Below are 11,757 nucleotides of genomic sequence, written 5' to 3' on the forward strand. Positions count from 1 at the left end.
AGATAAAGATTTTGATCATGGTTATGGACATTCCACTGACCCAGTTAAGGATTAGTTCCTTAAGTGTGTTCTGTGATAATCAAGCTACAATTACGATTGTGAAGAACTCACTCTTTAATGGTAAGATGAGACATCTTAGGCTGAAACATGCCATGCTGAATTATCTCATTGAACACGGGATTATCACTTTGATTGATGTGAGATCGAATGATAATATGGTCGATGCTCTCGCCAAGGGACTGACCAAAGATCGAATATTCAAAACTGTGGGGGAGATGGGGTTAAAGTCTGTATAGACAGGACTTAACCTACATCCATGTTATTTTGAATATTCGAATCTCCCTTTTGGCCAAGATAGGCACTTGATATGTTTCGACGATGTTTACAGTTGTTGTGTGTCATTCCACATTTAATGACATGTCCTTTTTGGGAAAGGTTGTACATTCCAAACTTGATGATACAACTTAACTCAAATATGGATAAGATGACTGTAACATTCCAAAAAGAAACATGAAATGGTTCTTTGCGAAAGAAACTATTTGGTCTTGTTCTTTAATGAAACTTGACAATTAGGAATGGTTATTTGCAAAAGAAGCTGTTTATGTCTTGTTCTTTATTGAAACTTGACAATGATGCTTATGGTGAGAGTGATACTGATACTTTTTCAGCCATTTTGAATTGTACTAAGTTCTTCTTCAGGTAGAACTATATACTTTCGTGAATTATGGAATTGTACAAAGTTCTTCTTCAGGTAGAACTAGATACTTTAGTGTTTTACACAAATGATTGGATTCATTTTCATGAGTACTAAGTTCTTCTTCAGGTAGAACTAGATACTTTAGTGTTTTACACAAATGATTGGATTCATTTTCATGAAATCCATATTTGGTAATTCACAGGGATTGGCGAAAAATGAGGAGCTTGTCTTGATTTGGACTTTGATGAAGATGACTTACTTGATGAGTAAATCTTCTAAAGTCATAAAGACTATGCTTACATTTCAGTATGCATAGAGTTCACTTTTTTGTGGAACTTTATTTTGGATCTCAATGAGAATCATACCTCATGAATGAATTCATCTAAGATCAGTGGGGTTCACTTATATATGAAACTACCTTTTGGTTGAGTTTAGCTTGTTGTATATCTAAAACTCTTGGTTTGTCATAAAAGGATTCATGTTTTCAGTTGGATTACAGATCTTTTATGATATAGACCATATGGTGATGTGGATGATTCAATATTTTGTTTTGAACATTACGCTATCTATCTATTGTATTATGCTATATGTAGAACACAGGAGGAGATTGTTGGGTATATAATATAACCCATGTATGTTCTAATATAAGCCCAATAAGATAATGGACCGGTGTAGTGGGCCTATTTGGGCTAGAGCCCACTAACCTATTAAAACCCTAGTGTATCTAATATATATAGGGGCTGGAGGCAACAAACTTGGTATTCCAAACTAGATACCTTGGGTGTAATGTTTCAAGCAACCTCTTGCTTGACCTAATTACTCTAACAAAATTGGTCTTGCTGGAATCTGACTGCAGTCTTTTCTGATAGGATCTTTAGCATGTGCTTAAATATTTTTCCATTAGGCCTGTATTTTAGTAGCAAAAAACAAAGACAAAGAGAAAATTTGAGGATACATCTTGGAAGATTGAGCAGAGAGTAAGTTAAATATAGTAAAGAGGTGTGAGTCACCAACTAGAGTGACAAGTGTCAAGTAGGGAACTAGGCTATATTGCTGTACGAAAGAGGCCACTAAGGATAAGAAGAAGAGAAAAAAAAAAAGGAAAGTAAAGAACCAATCATTCATAAATCCCTATAATTTGGAAATAAAAAATGATTTTTCATCTAGTTGAATAGATGAGGGAACACTCATAACAAAGAGAGCTGGAAAGGGAAAATTGGAAAGGGAAGAGAAGGCCATGCCTTTGTCCATTGCCCTAATCTAAAATTCCACTCTCCTTCTTGTGGGTTCCACTAATGCATGGTGTCACCAATAATCATGTCTCATGCGTCCCACTAAGGGTTGCTTCTCTAGAGATGTGGCATGCAACAAGTGAAAGGTTTAAGGATTTATTACAGAAGCAGCTTGATGTAAATGATTAATCAGGCACCTAGTGAGATGATAAATACCTCAGGTTGTTGTGTGATTGGTGTAGATAAGAATTATGAATCTAAACTGTTGAATCTGAATCTACATAACGTTGGTCGTGGAAGAGAAATTTGAATAACAATCGTCGTTGCGTACAAATAACAATCTCTACTCGGGATTTGTCATGGAAGAGAAATTTGAGGAGCACTAGGTGTGAATGAAAATGAGAAAAGATTGATTGGTTTCTAGATCTAAAAATCACAACCTCTCGAGAGAACATTTAGATTTGATTGAAGATCGATCTTTCACCTATACTGTCCCTCGACTTGTCCATTTCCAGAATCAAGTCTTCAAGCATTAACTATCTTCATTGGTATCAAAGTGAGAGAAACAAGTTTTTGCACGTTTTTTGCTATCAAAATCTGTCCTATTGATAGGACGACCAAAATTTCGGCCATCCCGTTTATCGCTTTCTATTTTTGGCTTTGAAAACCCTTTTCTTCATGTTGTTTTTCATCAATGCAAACCAATCACCATCGACATCTAACTATTCATAATTAATCGGTCTTTTTGTTTATGGACCAATCACTAGAATCGGAAGATCTTCTATGGTTGAAAATCTGACCAGATCCTTAGCGAGGAGCGTTTAATGTTTGGGTTTTGTTAAGGTGAATTGAAAATGTAAATCTACAATAAATTTACATAGGGATTAAGAGTTTTACATGGCTTTTGAGTCTTTTTTCTCAAACAATGTGTAGATTTTCATTTCCAATTCACCTTAACAGTTCCCCGGGGGCATTCGTTAACAAAACCCTTAATGTTTTTGGGATTTTTCCTGTATTCTTCAACTCATTTACTTCACACATATTTTGATAATAAATTCACACAATATCAGTATTTTTATCAAACAGTGTGTAAAATGATTGTAAAATATCATTTCCAGTGCACTTTAACGGGTGCCCTTAGCAAAACCCATTAAACATTTGTGGAACCGGACTTAAAATTTATATATGGTGAACCTGAGTATATTAACATTCATGGAAACTGCTAAAACTATGTTTGATGCTATAATAGTCTTGCGGTGGAATGTTTGATGGTGAACTGTAAGACTAATTCCACACTATTTCGGTCTAAACACCACAGCCTGATTGGTCAGTGCGGCTTGTGTGTGAAGTGTGTGGTTTGTAGTGAATGAGCCGGTGTGCCAGTTCTAACAAACAATTCAAAATTAAATTCGAGGGGTCAACAACCGAATTTTTCGTCCCCTAGTATTCAGGTAATTGAGAAGAAGAAGGGAACATCACTTCTTAGACAAAAAGGACTTTTCTAGAAATGACACGATACCAAGTTAGAAAGTCGACACACACAGAATGTGAATGACACGTCGACACTTACAGAATGTTAATGACTCGTGGTAAATGTCGATGCGCACAGAACACAAACAACATGTTGGTACACGCAGAATGCAAATAACTCTCAAGATCAATAGATACACAAATAACTGCCTAACACAATACAATAAACACCAGGATAGGGAATTAAAAAAACATTGCTCACCTGAGAAAATAAATCCATTCTGCCATGACTTCAATTCTAATGGACAATCTACGACTACGAAAAGCAAATGACAGTACAGGAAAAGTAAATGATAAAAGATAAAATGCTAATACATGTTTTGTGTTGGTTCTAAGACCTCTTTTCTTATGACATTCATTCATTTTTATAACCTTTTCTCCCGTAATTGCTTACCACTATGGCACTATCCCATGTCCTTAGAGAGGGAGCTCTAAACTATCCACTTCATCTTCCAGTTCTCACACGGTCCCTTGTTTCAAGATGATGGTTGCCTCCCTCTCATGGAAAGTGACTACTGACGCTTTACTCCTTTGAGCTTGTCATACAGTCAGTAGCTCGGTCTCGTATCACTGATTTCTAATTAAAAAATGGGTGTAAACACACACAAATGGTTATTTTTCTAGCTGTTGCAGTTATTTATATATGGTGAGCCATAAGACTACTTCCACACATAAAAATTAAATATCTACTTTTTTTCTTTTTTTTTTTAACCCGGAACAGATTGCGGCCCCGGGGAGGACCTCAAAATATTATATAGAAATTGCAGAATTATAGAAAGAGGGCTTATCGACTCGCCTCTAAATCAAACACATTCCCTAAAAACCGCCCACCACCTAGGTCATCCTCGATCGGAGATTAGGAAGACCTAAAGCATCACATCTTGCAGCCCCACGGGCCGTGGTTGGCAATTCTGACCAGCCTTGATAAAATCGGTTCGATTTGGAAATAACTGCTTCATTTGCGAGAGCGTCCGCAACTTTATTGCCTTCTCTTAATTGGTGTTGATGGGAGAGGCAAAGTTGATCCATGAGTAACATCATCTCCGTCCAGAATGAGGAGATGGACCACGGGTAGCTTTCTTTCTTTGAAATGAGATCCATCAGCACCTTGCTATCCGATTCTACAAAGAGGTTCACTACTCCGAAAGCTTTGCATAGCCTAAGACCGTCCAAGAGCGCCCTTGCTTCTGCCACCATGTTTGTGGATGACCCATAGAAATAGGCGAAGGCAAAAATAACTACTTGTTAACCATGTTTAACTAGAAAAGTAACTAGGACTTTTCCAAAGGAGAAAATATCAAAGGAACTACTTTCTATATTTACTCAGATATAAATGTGGTCGTCTAAATATGAAAGCACATAGAAATATGGAATATTTCATTATAGTTATTGATGATTATTTTAGATATGAATGTCTATCAAATTCTTAGAAAATTTGATTCCCTTGACATTTTTAAAGAATCTAAAATGAAGTAAGAACATTATAGTAGATCAGTTAAGATACTAGTGGCATACAAAGGAGGTGAATTTTCTTCAAAAATCTCTAGTGACCAAAAACTCTGTGGTTTGGATCAATCAAAAGTCATTTATTACCCAACAAATACAGACGAAACTGTTCATTAAAATCTTCCTAATTCAAGTTAATTTTCTCAAAACCACAATCAAACAAAGCGATTTAACCTCCTCCTTCGCCAATTCCTCTTCGAGCAATTCACCATATCGTTCAAATAAAGGGTCGATGATTCCATCTCCAAATTTATGGCGGATTAGGGGTTCTTGAATGGCCCTTATAGTCATGGCCGTAGCCCTTCCAGTTTTGATAGCTTTGCTGCTATTTCTTCCTATTTCAATTCCTTCCAGATGATCTATCTCGAAGGAGCCTTCACTTTGCACTATCCCTTCAACTTCCTCCAAAGATGGAGAATAGAAATGAATGTCATAAGAGTCTACTAATTCCTGTTCAACTTCTCCCTACGGAAAACAAGTGAACACAAGAGTGACGTAACAAAAACAAACATGGAGGACGAAACAGTATTACTCATTTTTTGTGAAACAACCAATTACTCTAAAAGCTTAAGCTATTAGAGTTGGTGTTATTTAATTATTTATACTTCAATACTTCCCGTCACGTGTGGCCCCTCGCTTTTGGGTTGGCTGTATACATGGATTTTTAATATATATCAAGGAGTTGTTGGGTATTGAACTTAGGCCTGTTGTGAGACAATAGCTCTGATACAAACAGCCAATTACTCCAAAAGCTTAAGCTATTAGAGTTGGTGATATTTAATAATAAGGAATGCTAACCTCAACGGTGCCCTTGCAAAAATAGGATGAAAAGGGCGCCCCCATTGGTTGCAGTTAGGGGTGTAAACGAGCCGAGCCGAGCCGAGCTTGGCCAGGCTCGGCTCGGCTCGGCTCGTTAAGCTCGGCTCGGGCTCGAACCAGGCTCGGGCTCAGCTCGGCTCGGCTCGGTCAGGCTCGGCCAGGCTTGGCCAGGCTCGCGAGCCTTATCGAGCTCGGGTTATATTAAGTTCACACCCTCATCTTCCCTGGACAGCCCTATCTAGTGTAATTTGACTACTTTTGTTACACTATGGGGGGTTGTCCAAGTAACAAATGGGGTTCCAAAAATGAAGTGACATATTTTGCCTCCCCCTTTCACTCCCTGGACAACCCTTTTAGTGTATATATTAATATATAATATATATATATTTAATATATTAAATTCTTAACGAGCCTTAACTAGCCGAGCCGAGCCGAGCCTGGCCTAAATCGGGCTCGGCTCGGCTCGTTAAGGATTCGAGCCGAGCTCGAGCAAGCTTATGAGCCCGAGCCAAAATTGACACCCTTAGTTGCAGTCACCAAAGTGCATTTATAATATGTAGAAGTCAAAGAACATTAATTGCACTTGGGTGACGTGCAACCAATAGGGGCACAGTCTCATCCTATTTTTGCAAGGGTTAATTATTTATACTTCAACATTTTTTAGTGGGAAACGTAATATCAAAAGAGAAGATATCACTTACCAGAGAAACAATGCTAGCGAAGGCTTCGGCTAATAGTTCCCAGTATAAGATATTGTTTCTATCTGTTTGGTCTCTGCCTTTCCTTCCTTGCATCATCAATACCATCCGTCCTCCTGAAATTAACTCCTTGGATCTTAATTTAAGGAAGTGTGTAAAATCCTCTTGGAATTGCATGAAGTACGCCTCGGTTACTGATTTAGGACTTGTTTTAGATATGTACATCTTCCCTTTGTTTATTGACTTCCCATCTTTGTCAAAGAGCCCCGGAGGAACCTACAATGTAGATTGATTTCACCAAATTCATAGGTTAATAAACAGGTTTTCGTGATTTTTATTCAATTTAGGAAGTGGTATGCACAGCCCTCATCTCCAACCATCACCTAGCTGATTGGAAACATTATACTTTGTCGTGGTCAATTAGGTAGTTAGGTTAGATTGATGATCTCCTCCTAATCTATCTCCCACACAATCCAACAGTCAGATCTTATCAGCGCATATCTATTCTATGGTTCATTGCACCTAATTCAGGGTACCAAGTCAAATAAAATTGTTTAACAATGCTCACTCAACATGGAAGATGAACTAGACAAGGCCATTGTTAAACTGTGATAATGGAAAGTGTTTTTTTATTTTTTATTTTGTGTGTGTGTGTGTGTGTGTGTGTGTGGAAGGGGAATTCAGAAAGATAAAACAAACTTATAACCCATGGTCGAGATACAGAGCCTCAACCATTGAGCTACATGCCTTACCACAGCCACAACCATTGTTTTGATAATAAGTTGAAGTAACCTTGTCTTATATGCTCTAAGCAGTTGTCAAAGACTAGTGAGAGCTTTTTGGGAATTGTAACCTGCTGCTTAAAGCATATAACACAAGGTGACTACGGTTCGTTATAAAAAACATAGTTGTGTAGATATCAGTAGTGGCTGCCAGTATCAATACAAGGGAGTGCTAATACCTACTCTCTTTAACAAATTCCAAGCACCTTCCATAGCAGAAAATAATATCACTAACAATAGTTTAATAATAATAATAATAGGGGAATGATATCCTCCCCCCCCCCTTAACATTTTTCGCATTTTTCATTAAGTTTTAAAGGCAAAGAAAAACGTTAAATGCGGTGAATTTATCCGCAAGCAGTGAACCATTCTCACATAAACCGTTAAGGGGGGGGGGGGGGGGGGGGGAGGGGGGGATTTTATCCGTTTAAGAGGGGGAAATATCATCTCCCTAATAAAAATGAGATTTATAGTAATAAAGGGCATTGTTATCAAGTTACATGTTATTTAAACATAGAATAATGTTGAGCCACCAAATCCGAAGAAACTTTCATATGGAACAACAACGACAGCATAAATTTTTTATAAAGGCAGCGTAAAAAAACAACAACAAATGTACTCTGTATAATATTTAAACATAGGGATTTGCTAGGCAAAATTTTGCAGAAAGCCATTTTGCGGCTCACTTTTATAGGAGAGAACAGCCACCTCATATGAATTAAATGAACAAGACAGAATCTGCTAAAAGGTGAGCAAGTGTAGCTCTTCTATCTTGCAAAAGTGAACTGCCAAATGAGTTTCTATGAAATTGCCTAAAAAATCCCTCAAACATATAATCTTACTCTACTAATAATATTCGGGAATTGCTAGCGTCCATCGCAAAAGACATTTCGCAGTTGGTCTGTCACACAAGTCAGACCAGCCACCTCATGAATAGAGACAAAAGCTGTTGTTTTCATTCACGAGGTGGCTGATCTGACATGCCAGACCGGCCACGAAATGCCTTTTGCGATGGACCCTAGCAAATCCCTTAGTATTCATTTGTAAGCATATTACATCACCACCTCTCCCTCAACACCACGACAAGGGGCTTAATATTTTGGGATTTGCTAGGCAATTTCTCATAAAGCCATTTCACAGCTTGTTTTTGCATGAGAGAAAAGCCACTCTGGTTATCTTTTTGGCAGATTTTGTCTTACTCATTTAATTCAGATGAGGTGGCTATTCTATCATGCAAAAGCCAGCCGCGAAATGGCTTTCGGCCACATTGCCTTGCAAATCCCTAATATTTTATAATTTTTGTCCATCAAACTTAAAACCAACGAACTGTAGGAGCAAAAGGAGCCGCAAATAAAGCAGTGAGTGCAAATAGAGGAGTCGTGGTTTAAATTTCAACTCCCCAATAATAAATAGGAAATGATATACTCACCCCCTTTTGTTTCCCACGACACCCCCTTGTAGTCCTTCCGGGTTAAAAAATAAAGGAGAAACGTGTGAATATTTTTTTTTGGTATGTAAGTTTGGATCGAGCCCCCGACCTCAAGGTGGAAGGCCAAAGCCTTTACCGTTGAGCTCGAGCCTAAATCCCTATGTGTGAATATCAACTCAAAGGAAGTGCAAATATCAGCTCCCTAATAAAAAGGGTCATTATCTCACTTTCAAGAAGATCCATGTATGACTTATTCCTTACATCTAGCTTGTACACACGGTCATTCATTTAATCAATTGGCCAGCTCTTTAATAGGTCCCAAATATTACTAATTGAATGAAAGCAACCATTTTATCAACGAACTCTTTTCTTTTTGTTGTTTTCCATGGCATTAGGGTGTGTTCGGCAACTATTCTAATTCTAGATGAATAAACAATTTGGGGCTGACCAGATGGATTTATTCTAGACCTATTGAGGTTTAAGATTCTAATGTGGTAGAAGTTAGGGCTGTGCTCAGGGGATCTGAATCATCAACGGTAATAATGATTGGCAGTCATGACTGTGGAGGGAAATTCCCTCAATATTATTGGGTGGATCGACGGTTCGTAGCCTCTATCGTGGATGTTCTTAGAGGTTTTCGATGAGATCCAACATCGTAAGGAAGATTACCCAGTTCAATTTCATCAAGTGCGGAGATCGGCAAATGGAGAGGCAGATCACCTTGTCTGTTCAGGAGTAAGTCCAGGATGAGATTGGAGATTTTTTTTACTCTCTCCTTGATTTTTCTATTGTTTCTCTCTCATCTTTTTGTTTTGGAGTTATCTTGTTGTAGCTCCAACCACCTTGGTTGCGAAATCCCCCTTTTTTGGCTCTTCATGCAAGGGCTCCCTTGTATCTATCATTGCTCTTAATATAATAATTATCTTTAAAAAAAAAATGGAGATCAGCAAATGGAGAGGCGGATCACCTTGTCCGTTCAGGAGTAAGTCCAGGATGAGATTGGAGATTTTTTTTACTCTCTCCTTGATTTTTCTATTGTTTCTCTCTCATCTTTTTGTTTTGGAGTTATCTTGTTGTAGCTCCGGCCACCTTGGTTGCGAAATCCCCCTTTTTTGGCTCTTCATGCAAGGGCTCCCTTGTATCTATCATTGCTCTTAATATAATAATTATCTTAAAAAAAAAAAAGGGATGAAACAATTTTTTAGTTTTCCTCATTCTCTCCATTAATTGAAAAACAAAAGAATTATTGCGGAGAATGGACCTGAATTCGGGTTATATTTGACTTCTAAGCAAATTATATTTTCATCAAAATCAAGGAAACAACTAACATTTGGCCATGACCCATCTAAGAGTTGGCTGGTCGGTTAGACCATCTAAATCAAGAGGCATGTGCACCATTTGTGGGTGGAGATGATTTATACACCATCTCCCTACATAGTTGGTATATATGTTCAATACTAAAAATATTAACAAATGAGACAACGACAACAATTTTGTTATATAGATTACTTACTTGAGAGAGCCAATGCAAACTGAAGGAGGAATGGATAAAGTCTAAGCTATTGCTTGGAAAAAGCCTCCCATAAAAAGAACCAGGAACTCCAGCTACAAAAACTGATGGAGAACCTTCACTACTTCCCTCTTTCACAAGCTTATTGTAGAAATCCGGCAAGGCCACAAAAAGCGAGTTGAAATCGTTGGTTGGAAGATCATTCAAGAACACTTGGAATTCCGGCATCGGCTTCGAAATCTCGCAACATTTCTCACCTAAAACCTTCACAATTTCCCCAATCACAGACAAAGCATTTGATCCAGAAGAACAACCCAGATCAGCTATGTGTAAGGTCTGGGGAGTTTTGCTCACATAGAGGTCAATGATGGTGTGTATAGTTATGTGTTTCACCATGTGTAAGGCCTCTTTCTGAAAAGGAAAATAAGGAAATTAACATGTTTAATTATATGAGTAAACTAAGAAAGGAGAGTTCACAATTCTTTTATTTGCTGGAGGGCCTTACTTGGGCTAATGAATTTTTCGCATAGCTTGTTTCTCCTACACCTTCTTTCATTCGGAAGACTCTCTCCACACTCATGGTTGCAAGCTTAGAGAGAGAGAGAGAGAGAGAGAGAGAGAGAGAGAGAGAGAGAGAGAGAGAGAGATGGCTCTTCGAGATGACTCTTCATTTTCTTCTTAAATAGATGGCTCTTCATTTTCTTCTTAATTTCTTTCTTTCTATATAGAGGAATGCTACACTCACAGGAGCCCTTGCCAAAAAACAGGGAAAGGGCGCCCTCACTGGTGAAAACCAATTTAGGATGCGCAGAAAGTCATGGTCATAGGCAGTTTTGACCAATGAGGGCGCCCTTTCCCTTATTTTTTGCAAGGGCTCCTGTGAGTCTAGCATTCCTCTTCTATATAGAACAGATATACTTAACACTAACATGCTGTACATATGACCTTTAGTGAGGAGATATTAGGAGCATCTTACTCTAGTTTGTCGCTTTGTCTCTCCTGAATCTTTAATTTTCTGTAAGCATATGAACATGAATGGTTTTCCATTAAACAATATATTAATAGGGTATCGAAACCTAACCCCAACTTATCTATGTTTAAATTTTATCTTTCATTTGTGTGTATGTCAAAGGGTGGATCACTATCTCAAGTGGGGTAGCAAGAAATCTTATTCTAGGCATTTCTTCTTAAATATATCAGCAGTGGTTTATGAGTCAATGAGTTATGGTAAGAAAAATCACAAGTTTGTTACTTAATGTGTGTTAGTGTATTTTCAAAATAAATTGGCTTTGAAAAAGTATTTACAAGAAAAAGTGCTCTTGTTTTGTAAAAAAGGTTGCTTTTTGAGAAGAGAGAAAAATGTGCTTTGCGAAGATAGTCCCATATCGATTGGAGAGAAAATTGGAGAAGAATTTAAATAGCTTTTCCCTCTTCTCTCATTTGTTCAATACACAATTGACTTTAGCCATTGGGTGGATCCACGGAACGGTGTGCGGCGTGAGCGATGAGTAATAGGGCGCGCATAGTGGTGCTTTTTTTTAGGCGCACGCCGTA

The 11,757-nt window shown here is 38.0% G+C and overlaps 1 protein-coding gene across 1 annotated transcript; it reads right to left on the reverse strand.

The window, feature by feature from the left end:
* Nucleotides 1-4,973: 4,973 nt before the first annotated feature.
* LOC143847108 (putative methyltransferase TCM_000336) lies at nt 4,974-10,840 on the reverse strand. The gene is made up of 4 exons (XM_077355794.1): nt 10,709-10,840; nt 10,207-10,614; nt 6,486-6,758; nt 4,974-5,430 (listed from the first exon to the last, which is right to left on the reverse strand). The coding sequence occupies exons 1-4, from the start codon at nt 10,781-10,783 to the stop codon at nt 5,095-5,097; spliced, it is 1,092 nt and encodes a 363-aa protein (XP_077211909.1). The 5' UTR covers nt 10,784-10,840; the 3' UTR covers nt 4,974-5,094.
* Between the last annotated feature and the right edge of the window lie 917 nt (nt 10,841-11,757).

Source organism: Tasmannia lanceolata, unplaced genomic scaffold, assembly GCF_043159265.1.
Source record: "Tasmannia lanceolata isolate RefF3 unplaced genomic scaffold, GAP_Taslan_0.1 ptg000015l, whole genome shotgun sequence".
NCBI lineage: Eukaryota > Viridiplantae > Streptophyta > Magnoliopsida > Canellales > Winteraceae > Tasmannia > Tasmannia lanceolata.

What these genes read in the sequence shown, in the direction of transcription:
- LOC143847108 (XM_077355794.1), bottom strand. Translation starts at nt 10,783, where the DNA reads ATGAGTGTGGAGAGAGTCTTCCGAATGAAAGAAGGTGTAGGAGAAACA. An exon ending in CGAAAAATTCATTAGCCCAA is followed by an intron (nt 10,615 to 10,708) that starts GTAAGGCCCTCC and finishes TTTCCTTTTCAG; the next exon opens with AAAGAGGCCTTACACATGGT. An exon ending in GTTTGCATTGGCTCTCTCAA is followed by an intron (nt 6,759 to 10,206) that starts GTAAGTAATCTA and finishes TCTACATTGTAG; the next exon opens with GTTCCTCCGGGGCTCTTTGA.